Below are 19,058 nucleotides of genomic sequence, written 5' to 3'. Positions count from 1 at the left end.
AAAATTATTTCACTATACTTACTAAGGTAAAAAATAAATAAAAATTTAAAAATAAATATCAAGAATTTAGTAAAAAAGGAAATATTTAAACATAAAATTACAATTGTTGCTTTCGTAAATTTAAATTTTTATTCATATTTGTTATATTTCTTTCTTTTTATTATTATTTAATTCAATGTTCCTATCTATTCATTTTAAGGTTTTCATTTTTATATGATTTTAAATTTAATTATGCTTCTTGTCGTTAGCTGAAAGTTGTTCAAATAAATTATCATTTACTTGATAATAATGTTGATGCATACTTAAAAGTGACTTCTTTAAGAATGTAGCGTTTTAAGGAGCTTCAAATGAATCACAAATTTCTTACAAGAATTCAAGGTCCATCTTTGTCCCACTGTGCAACGGTCGAAGCCGCATCGACTAGCTTTGCATGCAAATTATGATATTATGCCCCGCCTTACGCCTTCAAAACACACACAGACTGTAGTCCTGTAGTCCAACAACTGGTCGAACGTGGGGCGTGGGCAAACTTTAAGTTCACAGGATGTGTCCTTCGTTCTTTTCTGCATTGATTTTGTATTTCCAAGGAAGTCGCGCGGAAGCTTGTTAGAGCGCCAGCCCTCCGATGTGCTCCCCCAGCCGACCAGCACATAAATTGCTTTGCATGCAGTTTTCTGCAAGCCTCTTCCACACACCCTTCCCTCCCCTACCCCTGTCGCATCAGCTGCCCCCTCGATTGCGCCCACATAGAGAGACAGAGCTTCGGCCCGGACTATTACGTTGGCAAATTGCAATGTAATTAGTTTTTACATTTCTATATAGTCGGGAACGTATAATTGTGGAAAATGGCATTTCTAGTTAATTAATGGCTCGAGTAGGACCACGATCCAAAGGGAAGGCATAGTAGAGGATAGGAGAAGAAGATGGTAAAGGGTGGGGGGGACGCATTCCATGCTCCCCAAGCTGTCGCTGTGCGAAAACTTTCTGCACACTTTTCGTCGTGTGCAGTCAACAAAAAGTGCAGTCACCTACACGTAACAGTCCTTCCCCACTCCATACTTACCCCTGGTGTTACCTCCGACCAATCTAGTATTATTCCCTATCCCTGCCACCCGCTGCGCCACACCCCCTGTCAACTGTGGCAACTTTGCTTGAAATTGCTTGAAAATTTAATTAAAATGTTGGCATTTTTGTTCACGAATTGATTTTTACGAGAGAGAGACAGAAAAAGAAGTTATCAGAGCAGTTCAGAATATTTGCAAAAAAAAATATATAATGTCAAAATCTGACAAGAGCATGCATATGTTGATAATTTGTGAGAGAAAATAAAACACGACCTAACACAGTTTAGTTCAGTTCATCATTGATTCAAATTTGATATGATTTAAATGCATTATTCTGTTTATGCTTTTTATGTGCTGTTGGCGTAATTTATGCTAGTATTGTTTTAATACCCGGTACCCATAGGGTAGATGGGTATTATATATTCTTGATCACCGTCAAAAGCCGATACTATATAGCCATGCCAGTCTGCCCGCATGAACAGAGACTATATGAAATGGAGATATAATTTTTTCTAGGCAAGTCTTGTGACTTACGTATAAATAAATAAAGTTTGTACCATTTTTGGTACAGGATTGAATTTGGTTGCCTTCAGTACTTTTTTTTTAGCATTTTTCTGTATATTAATTCGGTATGTTTTAATAAAATACTGCATTATTATACTTTTATTCATATCGAGATACTAAAAAAGCCTTCGGTATATTTTGAGTATATGTCGGTATATTGATTTGGTATATTTTAACAATTTACTGTACTGTTGTGCGTTTATTCAAAATAGGTAGCGGAAACCTCACACCTTCTATTAGCTTACTACTTACTTCTTTCTACTTTTCTGTTTTGTCAACATTCAGTTTGCTTCCTTTGGTGTATCTATTAAATTTGAGCTTGTTGATATTTTTTTAGGTAATCTTGGAATATCTAAAAAAAATAAATTCGAATGACTATTTAGAAAGTTAAATGGGATTTCATAAGTATTAAAATATTAACCATCGTTCAAAATTACATTGTTCATTTTTTGGATGAACGATTGCCTTGATAGCAAAAAGATGAAGAACTTTCATAATTATTTGCTTTTTAATCATAACAATTAGGCACAAAGGTAGTCCAACTCTCGTTATAAATAGTATATAGAATGCACAAGTTGAAAACTTCTCAACTCCAACATGGCACTTTAGCATTCAACGTTTATGTGAGTGCATAGAATCAGAAAACTAAATCTCAGGCAAGGACCTCTATGCACAAATCTGCATAAAATAACTACGATAGAGCAACAAATCAAATGCTGACCACACCTAAAAACAACAATAATAACAACAAGCCAGTTGAACTAAACTGAACTGAAAGTGAAAATCGAGTCGGAAAATGCTACCGTTTATTTTGGCTTTACCTTTGCATTTGATTTGTCTTTGTATTTATTTTTCGGGGTGCCTAATTTAAATAAACGTTTATTTGTAGAAAGGCTTAAATAGGTTCAGTAAATGACTTCCTGAATTGTATGGACTGAAAGCAAAGGCAACAAAGACAACAAAAAGTTAGAGACAACAACAAAAGCTTTAGCTAGTGCTAAGGCAGAAGAAGAAATAAAAACGACCAAATTGCATAATCAGTGAGACAAATGCAGCAGATTATGAAATCCTTCGCTCAAAGGCTATCCCAGCACGGCTGGAAGCCACACACAAACGGACAGAAGGACGGACGGAGGGACGGACATGCGAACCAACCGCTGAACAGAAGGCTGCCAGGCAACACCAGTAACAAACACTAGCAACAATAACAACAACAACAACAAAAACAACAAAAGCAACAGCAACAACATTGTTGCCAGAGCAATCTCTTGTTGTGTTTTGCCCTGGGTAGAAAACTGGCAGCAACCTGTCGCATATTTAAAGCGATTAACGGCACGATTTCAGTTGGCAGCGCAGCTTCAGCATAGAAATTGAAATTGAAATGCTTTTGGCAGCTTTTTTTTATCCAATACTCATATGGGCAAAGTGGATCCTCCAGTCGAGTCAACATGTATGCAACAGAATTGAAAGAACTTTGGATATATTTTATGTAGACAAATTTAATTTCATCATTTATTAAAGACATCCTGATTAAAGCTACTATAAAATAAATTTACTTTATAGATTTTTGAATAATTTAGTAAGATCTCAGTTAAATCGAAAATAAATAATGTATTTTTAAAGACAAATTTTGTTAATGCAGACTTCCCCTATAAAAAAAAAAAAAAAAATTAGCCAAACTTAAACATCGTAGTAATATAATGCAACTCTCTAAATAATAATCGGTTACATATAATTTAACATTTTGTCACTACTTCATTATCAAAGTGAAACTTCTTATTCATACCATATTTCGACAAATTTAAAACAAACATAATAATAATAATAAAAACGTGCCATTTTTTAAAAAAAGTACATTTTAAAATATCTAATAGATTGTTTAAGATAGTTATTACTAATATTATTTTTTTTTATAATTTTAATAATAATATACATATTTTCAAATATTATTATTATAAATATGTAATTTAGTTATGAAAACTTTGAAAAATTTTCTTGTGAAAATAATTTACAGGATTCCAATTATAGTGACTAGCTTTATAGATTTTTGTTGAAAATATATTATTAAACTATACTATATTTGGAATTTTTTAATTCCAGAAGAAGTCCGTTGTGCAAAGGGCCGACAGAGTATTGCATAGTCGGTATGCATAAGATAGCATTTTCTTTCGCTAGTTTGTTGTTGGCATCGTTGTTGTTATTATTGCAATTCGTGTCTCTTGTATTGCGGACAAAATTGAAAACGTTTGTAAATACTTTGAAAGCATTTGCAGCAATTGAACAAATACAAAATAGGTTTTTGCCGCCGCTGTTAGAAAATTGTGAAAAATGAAAATAAACAAAACAAAATAAAATAAAGTAAAGTAACGTAAAGAAGAAAAAGAAAAAATAATATACGTATATTTGTGCACAATGGTGGTTGCATAGTTACTTGTGCGCGCTTGTATTAGTCTCTTGGCTTGTTTTTCCTTTCGGCTTTTCCTCGTTGCAAATGACCTATAAATAAAGTTGGCAGCCAAATAGCTGTGGCCAAAAATGGCATAAGCGAAAATTGTGCAATAAAAGCGCATAGCCTACAAATAATAACCGCAACTACATCTGCAGCAGCCGACAACAACAACAACTTCTTCTCGATTTCCTACTCAATTTCTTCGATTGACAATCGACTTTTTGACCTTTTATCTGACCCGATTTCTGGGGCGTTGAGAAAATTGAGGTGATATTTGCGAAATTATTAAGCTCTTATCTTCAATAAAGCTGACGAGATCAACGATTATTGTGTAGGAAAGTGAGACTGAAGCTATTCAGTTAATGGGACAAAATTACACAACATCTTTGGGTTGTTTCATTGCAATTAATAAAAAAAGTGGTTATTATTATGTCTTAATTGGTTTCGAAAAACTTAGGTCTAGAAGAAACTTATTTTGGTGCTTAAAATTAAGCTAACTTTTAAATGATTTATGAAAACTCAGTACTTGCAAAATCATAACGGATATGCAAATATTATTGCAAAGAGTATTAAATTTCAAGTCTAGCCTTTTATAATTCAAAGAAAATACAATATATAAATGACTAATTCTACAATTCTACAATATGTAAATTTAATTATGTTAATTATAATTATTCACTTTTTTAATATACATTATTTATCGCAAAATTTAGCAAATGAAATTTAGTTGTTGCAAAATAATTATTTTAGGAAATGAATAAAACTATTCTTACTTTAACAATAAAGAAATTAGATAAACATTGCAGATCCCTCACATCTAACAAGTTAAATTCAAAATAATTTTGGTAATTTTTACGCAATTGCCAAAAAAAAACATATTTCACTGAGAATTTTGAAAAATTTGAAAAAATCTATATTAAAATTATATTTCAATGGGAGCCTTTAGCAAAATGTGATAGATGCAGCATATTCGATAATATGTAATGATTTTATTTGATCTCTTTTAAACTCTCTCAACAACACGAACTATTCCTCGGCATTACTATGAATGTATTTTAATTATTATACTCATTATGCGATTAGATATTATTCATAAAATCTTCAGTGCCTTACACTGCATGTTATCTAAACGCATGAAAACTCGCAGTGACAGCAAGCTGAGAAACCTCTTTATTTTATCCTCTATCTAGTCAAACTCAGGCTGAGAGCGAGAGTGAGGGAGAAAGTAGTAGAGTTGTAGCCTCAAGCATTGTGCTTACATATATCATAAAACAAAGAATTTTGGTAATTTTTGCAGAGGTTCTTCTTGGACCCCCGGGCATTGGCATTGACTGTGGGGACTGGGATTGGGAATGGCATTGAGTTGCTTCGTCCGGGCGCACTTAATGGCAAAAGCTTTTATCAGCTCCGATTACACAATTTAAAGCAACAAAAGTGTCACTTTAAATGCAATACAAAATGTTGTTCAAGCTACAGCAGAGTGTGGGAGCAGAGAGGGAGAGAGCAGATGTGGAAAATGTGGGGTGTTATTTTCATTGGGGCGTTGGAGCAGCACCTGGAGCAACCTGAAGCCCATTGAAAAGTCCTGTGGTTGCCGCACCGCAACATTGTTGCCGAAAACCAACGTAACCCAAGCCAAGACAGACGCACAGCACAGCACAGCACAGCACAGCTGGCAAAACTGAGCCCTGAACTCGCTCTCTTTATAGGTGAGGGGGCGGCAGACTGCGAGGCAGCGTAAGCTAACTCAGCTTAAATAAATTTAATTTAATTACCAGTAAAAACCGCATGAGTGACTCCAAGCTAGATGAGTGAGCCGTGGCAAGGACGTGGCTATCTCTGCTGCCAGCTCATGCTCATGCAACTCCCACTTGCCTCTGCCCCTGTTACACTCTTTCTTTCTCTTTTCTTCTCTTTGGCAAACATGAGGCGCGTAGAGTTTTACCTGGCACTCAAAAACTACAGAGTTAGTCAACGTTAGTGTGTGTGTTTATTTAGGAAATAACATTTTTGTGGCAACACATTTTTGGATTTTATTACAGTGCGGCACGTTGAGTGCTTCTCTCACTTGCCACACGCTCTGTTGCTGCCGTTGCCTTGCTGCTGTTGCTGCTGTTGAGGTCAACATGCATTTTATCATTTAAAATAGACGCCCAAAGCAACAGCAACAGCAACAACAACTACGATGAGCACAAACAACATTGCTAGGCACTCGACGATAAATAACCTTAATGTAGTGGCCGCTGCTGTAGTGAGCCGACTCGTTGCCTCTGCCTTTGGGTTACATGTTTAATTACAAGCGGCGCCAACTCAAATTTCAAAGCATACTTTTAGGCGCCGCTAAAAAAAGTGCTCGAGAAAGTGTAGTCGAAAAACGGGCTGACCTCTTTTAACGCTACTCACACACTCACTTGCTTACACAGTTACACACACACCGAAAGAGAGAATTTACTCTCTGCTGGTCCGCGACACAAGGTCAAGTGACTTCTCTCTAACGCGCTGCACTCGTCGCTCGACGTCACGATTATTATGCAAATTGGCCTCGCTGTGTTTGCACACACGTGAGCAAATACTCGAGAAGCGGCTTAGTGGAGAGCTTAAGCCACTCGAGACATACACCACACAATGGATTGGACAACTGAAGAGTACCCGAAAGAGGAGCGAGCTTGGTTAGGATGGCTTCAGGCTGTTAGGTTCACTCAACAAAGTAAGAAAGTGTCAAGGAAAGCGACAATGTAATAAGTGATAGTTGGGTATGTTATAACTATGCATTTACACTGACGAGCAAAACTGTAACACGAGTTCGTTGTTGCAACTTCAAAGGTCTGTAACTTTTTTTCTAATGCACGCATTTTAAAAATCTTAGTCTTGTTTTATTGGTTATATCATTTACTATTATTAAGCAAAATTTAAAGCCATTTGTTATCAGTTAAAGAAAATGACACGCCAAAATGTAAAAAAAGTCAAATGTTACAGTTTTGCACTCTGGTTATTTTTTTAACAAATATTTTTATTAATGATTTTTTAATAATGAGTCAACATCCCCTTGGACTTTTCCAACTCTTCTATGCGATCGGGCATACTTTGGGTATACCGTTGTACCATTTCCGGGGGAATAGCATACCATACAACCTGTGTCCGTTCCCACAACTCCTTCATTCCACTTGGAGGAACTGCATATTTCGCCAGCTGCGATTTTACGTGACTCCACAAGTTTTCAATCGGATTCATATCGGGAGATTGTGGTGGCCACTTCATAAATTGAAATTTCTGTTTTGAAATCCAATTTTTAACTAATATGGACGTGTGCTTCGGGTCGTTGTTTTGCTGAAAAACGCATTTTTCGACAGAAAGACCCATATTCCCAATAACTTTCGGAAGATTTTCTTGCAATATTGCTATATATTGCTCCTTTCGCATAATTCCATCGATTACCACCAAGATACCAACTCCATTTGAGTGAATGCACCCCCAAACCATGATGGAACCCCCACCGTGCTTGACGGTTTGTCGCTCATTCCTTAGTGACTGGATCGTAGGATCTCTAGTCCAATACCAGGAGCGTCCATCTGACTCGAACCGATTAATTTTGGTTTCATCCGACCATATAACCTTGGAAACAAAAATATTTTGAAATTTTTTGCTTTTTTAGACACTGGTAGCAATGACTTACAGTATCCCAATCCGCTAATGTCCAATTTGTGTATGTTGCGGCAAAGTTCTGAGGCAGCATTATGTGGTTTTTTGTAAGAAATGTTTTTTTTTTCATTTCTTTAGCTTTTAGACCCAATTTGTTGAGGCTACGGCTAACTGTCCAAGCACTGGCACTCAAATTAAGCATTGACGCCGCTTTTATTAATGTGATATCAGGATTGCCTGTTACCAAGTTAGCGACGTGGCGTGTGTCACGTTCACTCAAAACTCTGGGTCGGCCTCCTGAATTTATTGGAAAGTTTCCTAGACTGTATTTTTTTAGTCGCTGCACAGTCATATGGCTAACACCGAATTTTTTAGCCACTTTTCGAACAGGTTCACCAGCTTCTAGTAAATCAAGAATGATCTTATTTTTTTCACTAGCCATTACAAATTCAATTACCATTAGGCTTTAAAATATCAAAACTCAGCGAGTAAAATGTAAACAAATAAACATTAACGGTTAACTTAGCTTTAGAGTTAAAAACCAAAGCTTTGCCATTGTGAGTGCAAAACTGTAACATTTGACTTTTTTTACAGTTTGGCGTGTCATTTTCTTTAACTGATAACAAATGGCTTTAAATTTTGCTTAATAATAGTAAATGATATAACCAATAAAACAAGACTAAGATTTTTAAAATGCGTGCATTAGAAAAAAAGTTACAGACCTTTGAAGTTGCAACAACGAACTCGTGTTACAGTTTTGCTCGTCAGTGTATGTGGAATATATAAAACAGCTAGTCACGAGTTTAAAAATTGTTGTCGAACACTTATAAAAATACCATTATACAACACTATGAAAAGTATTTTTTTATTATACTATATAATTTGGTTATACTTAACATAAGAATATATCAAATCCTTTTCACTTGTGCTTTTGAACTGTTTGAACTGAAAAATTGGAAATATAATAATGAAATTTTAATTTAAATAAGAATGAAATGATCGAATTGAAAATAATCAATCAACCAATTTCAATTTCAATTTTAAGTAACAGTGATCTACAGCACACAATTCCTTTATTTTTCAATCAGTATTTTTCATGCTAAATAAATTATTAAATGAAGATGATTTATATGTATAAATATAATTACTATATTTATATATTTTATTTTGCCTTCTACTGCTGTGATTTCTTTGAGTTACACAATTCCATTATTATCATCATTAATAATTTTGTACATTAGTCATCTGTTTTTTTTTTGCTTCAAAATAAATCAAAATTTAGTTGAAAGTAAGTTTTTACCATTGAATTATTTAAAAGTTGTTTGTTGGCTTAAATTTAAAGCATAAATTTGAACTGACTTAAATAAAATTTAAAAAAATAAATGCTTAAGTGCGAATTCTCTGTCACATCTGTTGCAATTCAACCAAATGTAAATTTGAATTTATTTAATATGCAATAATTCGAAATTCCCATTCTCCCAATGCGACTGTCAGAGGAGGCAGAGGACAGTCAACAAACTGACACCACCAGCCGACTGTCAGCTAGCTATTTCACCCACCGCCCATCCACCCATCCACACAGCATGCATATGCAATGTTTGTCGTCTCTTCTTCCCCATCCGGTTCTCCTGATGTCCGTTGCCTGGTAACCTAGTTTAATAAATAATTCGCTATTTTCCTTTATTTTCCTTCCATTATTATTTTCTTTTTTATGTGTTTTAGTCGCTGCTCTCTTTTTGTCTTCGGCAAGTCATTCATGTATGCAATCTGTGGGTGTGACTAATTCAATTACAACGCCCAATTGTGCATGCCTCGCCGCTCGCTGCTCGCGTCTGACATTCTCTATCATCATACCCACACAGCACACTCCCCGATCCCCCTCAATCGCACCCTCATCCTCAGCTCGCCTCTAGCGTGATTTTTCATTTCCATTTTATGCTTTCTCTTTATGCTACTAGCATAGGTAGCATAGGATTTGGCTTGTGTTTGAGTTCGGGAGAGTTGTTCGGAATATGTGTGAATTACATTAGCTCTGCTTTTCGGTACCTGAATATATCCCACCTCTCTTCTCTTCTCTTCTCGCTCGCGTCACGTTGCCATTTAATTGTTTTTTGTCACACGAGTTATCCTTTTTGGGGCGTATCGTGTTCGAAATTGAAATTAACTGACAGTCTGCGAATGCAGTCAATGGCTCTGTATGTCACTCTGTCCATTTGCCTGGATAATCAAAATGATTTGCAGCCAACGAAAAAGAAGCGTGAGAGCTTCCAGCTACCAGCTACTTGCTGTATTGAAAGTGGGTGTGGGGTGTATTCAAGGGAAGGAGACATCATCCAGAGGGAGGTGATTCCCATGGAAAGCATACAAATTTAGATTACATTAAAATTAATATGTTTTTGATAAGCGTACGAAAGGGATTGATATAATATATATATATATTGAGTTACGTAAAAATATTTGAATATATATTTGAACTCATCGAATTTTATTGAATCAATATTATCTATTGAAATATAACAACTTCAAATATTTGATTTTTATTTTAATAATACATTTTTATTTAACTGATTTTAACAGCAAAAAGAAACCTTATACTTTCTCTGCTTATTATTTGTAGGCCTACATTTTTAGTAATTTTTTAATTTCATCCTTCTCAGCTGCATCCACATATCTCTGGCCATTGGGCGTGATACCCTGACTGTTCGCTCCTTTTTCCAGAAGGAACTCAACGCAGTCTGTATGCCCTTCCCAGATGGCAGCCAGCAGAGGTGTAATATTATACTTGTCCTCGCTATTGACATTGGCTCCAATATCAACCAGGAACTTGATCATTTTCAATTGCCCAAAATCGGCTGCGTAATGTAAAGGAGTTCGTCCTCCGACCCATTTGTTAACATCTCGATTTGAATTTTGATAGGCGCATTGTATATCATCCAATTCGCCATTTTTTATTTTCCAAATCAAACTTTCATCGCTCTCAGACATATTTCTAGAGTTTGCAAAAGTAAAATTCTATCCAAAACATTAATTAACTGGCCAACTAAGTTTATCAAGTATTTTTTCGATTTTTTTCTGAATTTAACTTAAAAATATTTTTATTTATGTTTTATCGAATTTTCATGAAGAATTTAAATGTTTTTCCTCCAATTTATTTTTACATTAAGGTTCATAGTTAACATACTAATACAAGGTTGATTTCATTTTTTTGCTTTTCTGCCTTGAACTTTTTTCTAGCTCTCAGTCTCAGTCTAGCAAATCTTTCTGGTTTTGTTTCAATATTGACGTTTTGAATCTGACTTATAATAAATCTTGTAATCTAATTTATTTCATTTATTATTTTTGTTTCAATTTGTAAAATTCATAATTTTGTACTATCAGATTCTTATTTTCACTTACAAATCAAATTATTGGTATATTGAATTCATTGCATTTGTCATTTATTTATATTGATACTCTTAGTTATTACGAAACTCCCATGGAGCTTTGTGCGATCGAGTTTTTCTCACAGCCAACTCTGCCCTGAGTCATGGAGCTGGCGGGGCTATCAACACCCGAGCATCTTGATGATCAGGGCAAAGCGTACACATTGCAAAACGTGATTTGTAAGGTCATCATTCAAAAGGCATCGTCGACAGTCAGACAAGTCGAGAAGGAGAGAGAGACGAAGTGATATCCAAATCGAAGGAACAGAGCACCAAACAAGGAGCAAGAACAAAAATTAAAATGGTTATACATTCATGTAATTTAACGAACTGGCCACAAACTAAACTAAACTAAAGCGAATCGTCTGCAGACTAAAGATGCAACTACTGCTCTTGCTGCTGCCGTGGTTGCAACTGCAACAGCCTCAGTTGCTGCTGTTGCCGTTGTCTGTGGCGATATTGGTGATGCCAAGCGTGAGATTATCGACGATTGTATGCAGCGATGATGATGCTGATGAGGATCAGGATGAGACTATGCACCAGCAGCAGCAGCAGCATCAACAGCAACAACAACAGCAGCTGCAAATGCAATGGCATTGGCAATGGCCACATCGCATCGTTGGCTCCCGTGAGCAGAGCCCAAAACAATGCATCGAGAGTTGCGCTCAAGTTCACTTTTCATGTGGAGGCTAAAGCTGAGGCTGAAGACGAGGCTGCGGCTGAGGTTGAGGTTGTGGCAGCTCCAGTCATTGACTTTGGTTATCGCACGCCAAAAAGACAAAACAGTTGCATGGTTTGCGTCGACAGACACTCGGACGGACAGACGGACAAACAGACAGACAGACAGTCAGGTTGGCAGGGCCCAGTCAGGGCTTTGAGCTTTATCTGCATGCGATCAAATTTCCAGGGCTTCTGTTGTGGACAGCGACTGCGACCGCGACTGAGCTCCTCAGAGAGACCCAGGCGATCATATTGAGAGTCTGCTTTTGACATTTTGGACACAATTTGAACCTTTTACTTTTTTGGACCGAGAGTACCCCACGATTTCCAGTTTAAGCGTAGTTCCAGGAATTCTACCATTTCAACTCAACCTCAACTCCAAAGAGTGGCCTCATCTCTTTCCCTTAGTAGCTGCCTGCCTTTGCTCGCTCCCATGACATTGATTGAGAAATTGATTTAAGAATCGTTTTTGCAGCGCTGATTTCAATCTCTAAAAGTGCACACTCCATTGACTGATGCCCTTTATTCCTCCCGCCGACTTTGGTTTGATTTAATTGTTGCAGCTCTGGAACGCATTTGTTAAATTCACTCGAAATCTTGAAGCGACTGCAACTAAATCAATAAGAAACACATCCATATCAAGTGTTTACTATCGACGTAGTCTGCCTTCTACTCGTACTTCATCATAAGTTTGGGGGGCAATTCAATGTGAAATAAAATTCTGGAAAATGTTAATAAACTTTGTCCAAAACTATCCAAATGCCAAGCACTTTTGTTTTGTTTCTGTTTTTGTTAGTGAAAAGTTTCTGTTTATGGCTAATATTGTTGGACAAGGCTTTTGACAGATGTCAGTGCAGTTTTGCAAAGTCAGGCAGATCCCAACTTTTGATAGCTGTCAGAGGTAAAGTGGTTGAAGGCTACCCAAATTTTTCAGAGGTCGTTTAAGCCATGAATAATTTTGGCAATTATGAGAAGTGACCGATTGTAAAAAGAATGTGAAATGGTCAAGGTAAAATTTATGTTTTATTTATAGTAATTCCGTATTGCCAAACAGATATATTTTAATGAATATTCTATTTAGTAAAGTTAAGCTATTTACATAAAAGTTATTGTTGGCATTATATTCATAAAAATATGTTTCATTAGAGAACCTAAAGTTTTAATCATTTTGTCTGAACAATTTCATTTCCATTAAATTTATTATGATAACAAATCTATCGGAAAAATTTAGAAATTTATTAAACTGAAAGTTGACACTTGTATTGAGCATTCTAAAATATATTTTTGTAAACATTTTTCATTAATTTTTTTCTTATTTGTTTTGTTTGATAACTTAAATTTAATAAACGTTTACATTCTTTAGTAGCTTCGATGTTTCTAATTTATTCAGTTCTTTCTCATATCATTTTTAATTGTACGACTTGATGAAATGCTACTGAAAATACTAACCAGGCATGACACATAACTCAAATGTTAGACGAATTTGTTGAAAATGAATTGAGATGCTTATCAAAATGATAATATATTTTGTTATGCTCATTAGGAAAAACTAAAGCTACCACCAAGCGGGCTAACAATCAACACTCGCAGCACAAATAATTTATAATGTCTTAATTATTTCCTTAACTTAAAAATGTGGTCAACAAATTGTTTATGAACTCGACGACTAACATGAAAACACTTCCTCCTCAGAGAGAGAGAGAGAGAGAGGAAGGGGGCATTGAAAATGATATGCAGCAGATTAAGCAGATGTGATAATTTGTTCAGAGACCCATTCCGTACCCATTACTTGTATTCTTAGCGTTGCGCTCTAGTGCGCTTAATAAAGTGAGCCCGAAAAAGTAAAAAGCGAATTAAGAACCAGCCCAAGAAATATGTATAGAAATAGTATTATGCGAGTATAGAGTAGAAAAGAAAGAGAGAGACAGAGAGAGAGAGCAACTCGGGTGCAACTACTAAATTGAAAATTAACATATTTCGGCAGTAGATGCTATCGGGGCCAGACAACAACATTGTTTTTCGGGAAGCAGCAGAAGCAGAACATCAGCAGCAGCAGCTCCCAAAGGTTAATTTAATTTTCCATTTTCCGGATGCCGCCAAAGCAAGCAAAAAGGAAATTTTTCATTTTTTAAATTGATGGCCGCCGGATTCGGAATCGGAGACTAGAAACTCAAGTCTGTAGTCTGTAGTCTGGAGTCTAGAGTCTAGAGACGTTGTCTTTCTTGGTTGGCTTCCTGTTGGCAATTGTCTTGGCACAAATCTCATGCCCACCACAAATTGAAACTACAACATCGCATTGTCCTTACCGATTGAATAAGAATTATGCCAAAGGATGCCACACACACCCAAACACACACACACAGTTACAACTGAGGCAAAGACACCCAGGGAGCAGTTCCATGTAGCTGGCTGTCAAGCTCTTTTGGAGCAATGTGATTAATGTGCTGCCGTTTGCCGCCTGTTTCTTTTGCCAGTTCTCAACTCCTGCTCTTACCATTGACTCCTGCTGCTCCTGTTCCTACTCTGCCTTTGTTGCCATTGTCTATGGCTCTAACCATTTTGGCATGTTTGTCATTTGGGAAATTGTGCGGTAGCTGTGTTACAGCTAAAGACAAACAGGCGGCAGGTAAACCTCTCATTCTGTCCCTGACTCTGTCCCCGAAGTCGTTTTGAGTCTTCGCATACTATTTACTATGAATAGTGCTTAATTCACCTAGGTCTGTTCAACATGATTCACTATTGTTGCCCTCCAACCATTTGTGGTCCTCGCAATTATTCGGGAAAGTGATTCTTAGAATTTCAAATTCATTTTTTTAATTGAAAACAAATGAGTGTCATGTCATACACACATTTTCAAAACGTTCAAACTCTGTTGTTAATTTAAGTTATTCAAATGATTAAATTTTTTATTGAATTCAAATATTTGCCAATATGATTGATCACTCCAATTTTGTAATAATTGATTTCATGATAGATTTGGGAATACTTGACATTCTTCCAGCTTGTAAATTAAAAAATCTTATCGATAATTGAATTATTTCAGTTCTCATATGTGTAAATTTAATGAGAAGGGTTGCTTTTTAATATAATATTTTTTATAAAAATTATTTTTTGAAATGAATAAAATTTTTCATTTTACAATTCCACATAGTTATTTAATTGAGAAATTATTATTCTTGTTCATTATTATTTTTGATTAATATTTGTAACGTGTCGTATAATTTGAATATAATATTTGTAATTATTAAAACTTTTTTTTTTTGCTTACATTATTTAATTTGAGAGAGCGATACGAATTAGAAAAGTTCCGAGTATAATTGATCCTACACCTGAAATTTATAATTCTAATATACACACATTTCGTTAAAATCATTTAATATGATGAAGAGCATCTAATTTGTAAATTTTTATAACGCATTCTTCTCTTGTACATTACAATATATGTATGTTTACGTTCATTTTCAGTTCAATACCAAGGGCTAAGAACTGCACTCAATGTCACTGTGTTAATATTTGTAGCACTCAGTGAGTTGCCCAGCTATCTGCAGACCCATCATTAAGTCGAGCACTCAGCCAGTCCGTCAGTTAGTCAGCTAGTCAGCCAGTCAGCTAGTCACTCTGTCATACTTGGCTTGGTCAGTCGGCTTGCTGTCTTGAGTGATGGCCATGGCCAAAGAGTCAAGCAGTCGCCGCGCTTGCGCGTCAGGACCAGCGACCATTCAACGCGTTGCACAGACACCAAACTTGAGTTGCCTTATAGCCAGAGTCAAGTTCGCAGTTCTACTCGCAGTCAGAGGCCCAGCAGCAGCTCCTTGAAATGCATTGCAGACTTCAGCGGCGCGGCGAAGACGTCGTTTTGGTGCAAAATGTTTGCGGCAAAACCTGCAATTACCATCGCCAGCTTTGATAGCTGCCCAATGCCCGATGCCCGATGCCCGATGCCCGTTGCCTGATTCCTTCTGTGCCTGCTTTGCTGGCTGGACTTGAGAACTGTTTAGGGTTTTAGGCATTTAGTCTTTGTTTCGACAGCAACTTGTGCCTCGGCCCGACAGGCCACAGAACTGAACTGATACCAGTCGCAGACCAGCCTGGTAGTCTGGTAGCGCAGCAGTTGATATGTTGTTGAGTACTTTTAATTTGCATGCTGTTAATGGTGTTGCTTCATATTAGGCAAGAGTCCGGTCAAAGCCACAGTCGAAGCCAGAGTCAGACTCTGGCCAGAAGCCAGACTACAGAAGGCAATCATTGTTCTTGTTGTTGTCGCCGTCGTCGTCGTCAGGATGTAAAAAGGCATTGAACTGTTGCACATCTTGGGGGCAAAAGTGGCATATTAATGGCAGGATTGAAATCAAATGTTGCATGGAATGCAGCAGTGCACAAAATAGACGTAATAGAGCAAAATTATTTTACGATTGCTTTTGTAATAAAAATGAAAGAAAAAGAGAACGGCAACGGCTACAGACAAAGGCCGGCTACAAGAGATCTGAGAGAGTTTTTCCATTTGCGATTTGCTAAGCGAATCAAAATAAATATTCAGGAAAACAGAATCTCATGTAGATGAATTAGAAATGGACGTAAATAGGTCTTTTAACCATTAAGAGATCAATTTTATCTAATTCAAATGCCTTTCTAAAAATAATGATTGTTGTTAAAGTACAACTTTGCTACAAATTAACAGCAAAGAACTTCAACTGTTACTGTTGGAAAATTGCTTCAATGAATAATTAATTCTAAAAAGCTCTAAAACTTTTATCGATCACTTGATCTTTTATGCAATTTATGCTTAGCGGCCACTTGCAGCGAATTTGTCTTGCCATAACAAAATAGAACAAGTAAGAAAGCTAGAGTCGAGTGTGCTCGAATGATACCGCTACTCACTTTGAATAAAAGCAAAATATTGCGGTATTATTCTCAAGATGTACCAAAATAATATTCAATAAAATACTTTAAAAAAAAGGTGTGAAATGGTATATTTTGCATATTGATAATTAATTGTACACAATTATTTGTACACATTTAAGAGCGATTAAATCGAGACTAAAATCTTCAATAATGTCAAAATTGAACCAAAAACCAACAAAACAAAGTTACAAAAAATTATAATACACAATTTAATAACGTATGCATATTGTATCCAAAATTTGTAATGTTCCACAAATGTGTCGACCTAACTTTCAATTATGTATTTGATCAGGAAAAGTGATGCGTCAAGAAAGTTTCAAATAATCACTTTTAAAAATAATATACATATATTAATATTATTTATTTCTATTTATATGAAGCATTACGCGCAGCCACAAATATACCACTCTAATGAGCAATTAACAAAATACTTTTCATACACACTTGCGTACGTGCGTCATCATATATTTGCTTATTACGCGGCCACGCACGCGTATCAAAACGAAGAAGTACTTAGAGAAAATGTTCTGATCAAGTTCACTTATTAGCGGCGTCAGCTAAACTAAATGGCAGCACTGGCTGTCAAATGGCAGTACTGCACTTTGGTGCGAAGCCCGATTTGCACGCAAAACGACCAAAATTGGAGGCATGTTCGGCGCTTTCGCTCACTGTGCACGCTCTCAGCATATCGCTCGCTCGCTCACCTCACGCACTCTATCTCGCTCTTTCAATTTCAATATTTCCATACAAATTTGCCTTCTTTTCTGTTGTTACGCTAATATTGTCAAATTCTTGTTTAGTACAAAGCGCCGCTCTGAGAGAGCTTATATTCAAAAGCTTTCTCATGAGCTTTCTACCTATGATCTTCTGCTACTGTAAATTTGCGACAAATTGGGGATGGCCAACAACAAACACGCTGCAAAAGAGCCATTATTCGTAAGCCCGTATTTCTCATTGCAGTTTTTGAATAAAAGCAAAATATAAAAACATCGAATTCGAAAAACTTTTAGTCTTCATTCTTAGAATATATTTCTAAGTGAAAATACATAAAAGTTATAAAATCGAGATTTTGAGGTAATAAATTCAATTTGAATTTAAAAAGTGCATCAAGATGAGAGTTTGGTGTTAGAAAACACTTTTGGCATAAGACCAATTTTTTAAAACCTCAATTATTATTAGAAGATTACGGATATTACGGGTTAGTCCAGAGGGAACAGCAAAGTTTAATCGAGATAATAATTCCGAAGAATCAATAACCCTCTTTAATAAAGATACATCTTATAGTTTTAAGATAAAGTTACATAAATTAAATATGTATATTTTTTATAAAGGTAATTTAAATTTGTACTTAGATGAAAGGTATTCTGCACCCAAACAGGTTTCCAGTTATTCGACTTTATTGGGTTTTTGTGCAGGCCATTTAGTGCACAATCTGTGTATGTGCAGTCCAAATATCCTCGTAATTGAGTGTTGAATATTAGCATAGTAATGATAACGCGTCCCGTGGGTCCCTTTTATTGATTATCGGATGCATTTGTGGCACAGTCAACTGGCTAACTGGATGCCATTAATGCTGCAGTTGCTATTAACAGTTACTCTACTCGGGGGCATCATTTCACAGCAATCGAGCAATCGAATTATAAAAGACACCCTCCAACCACAAGTTGCCAATCTAATGCACAACCTCACACACATGTCAGTTGGCCCAAAAAGATGCAGCAATGATAACCCAATGATACAGCAATGGTAACAGCAACAGCAACAATGAGGACAACAGCAGCAGCAGCACACAAATTGCAATTGAAGTTCATTTCAGCAAATTGCATGCCAAAATGTGTTAAAGGGAAGACATTCCGAGTACAAGAACCGAATCAACTCGCACCCGAAGACAGAGCGACAGAGAGAGAGAGAGATAGAGAAAGAGAAAGAGAGTAAGGGAAATACACTGAGAGAAGAGCAACAGCAGCAGCGGCAGAAATGGCGATCGCAGTGCTAACTAATTGACTACTTGGATCGGCAGTGGGAAGAGGCAGCAAATAAAAAGAAAACAAGGGGGAAATAAAAAATTAAATTACAGGCTTAGGCGCACATTGCAGCTTGACTGCGTTCTGTGCAGAGCTGCGAGCTGCGAGCTGTGAGCTGCTTCCTCCATTTGGCTTGAAATAAATGATGGCATGAATGAGTGACCGCCTGACTGACTGACTGACTGAGTGAGTGAGTGAGTGAGTGGCATGCCCCGACGGATCGTTGGCAACGTGCAACGGGGCATCACTTAAGTATCTGCGCTCACAAAAACAA

The 19,058-nt window shown here is 36.4% G+C and overlaps 2 protein-coding genes across 2 annotated transcripts; one reads left to right on the top strand and one right to left on the bottom strand.

Annotated features, from left to right (window-relative positions):
* Window positions 1–10,247: 10,247 nt before the first annotated feature.
* Window positions 10,248–10,745, bottom strand: LOC133842808 (myotrophin-like). The gene has a single exon (XM_062276060.1). The coding sequence runs from the start codon at window positions 10,699–10,701 to the stop codon at window positions 10,336–10,338; it is 366 nt and encodes a 121-aa protein (XP_062132044.1). The 5' UTR covers window positions 10,702–10,745; the 3' UTR covers window positions 10,248–10,335.
* A 330-nt stretch (window positions 10,746–11,075) lies between these two features.
* LOC133843554 (GATA zinc finger domain-containing protein 10-like) lies at window positions 11,076–12,506 on the top strand. The gene is made up of 2 exons (XM_062277158.1): window positions 11,076–11,455; window positions 11,510–12,506. The coding sequence occupies exon 2, from the start codon at window positions 11,517–11,519 to the stop codon at window positions 11,829–11,831; it is 315 nt and encodes a 104-aa protein (XP_062133142.1). The 5' UTR covers window positions 11,076–11,455; window positions 11,510–11,516; the 3' UTR covers window positions 11,832–12,506.
* The last annotated feature ends 6,552 nt before the right edge of the window (window positions 12,507–19,058 follow it).

The sequence above is a fragment of the Drosophila sulfurigaster genome, chromosome 3 (genome assembly GCF_023558435.1).
Source record: "Drosophila sulfurigaster albostrigata strain 15112-1811.04 chromosome 3, ASM2355843v2, whole genome shotgun sequence".
Taxonomy (NCBI): Eukaryota; Metazoa; Arthropoda; class Insecta; order Diptera; family Drosophilidae; genus Drosophila; species Drosophila sulfurigaster.
The sequence above is the reverse complement of the archived record's forward strand: the minus strand, read 5'-3'. Positions and strand labels throughout refer to the sequence as shown.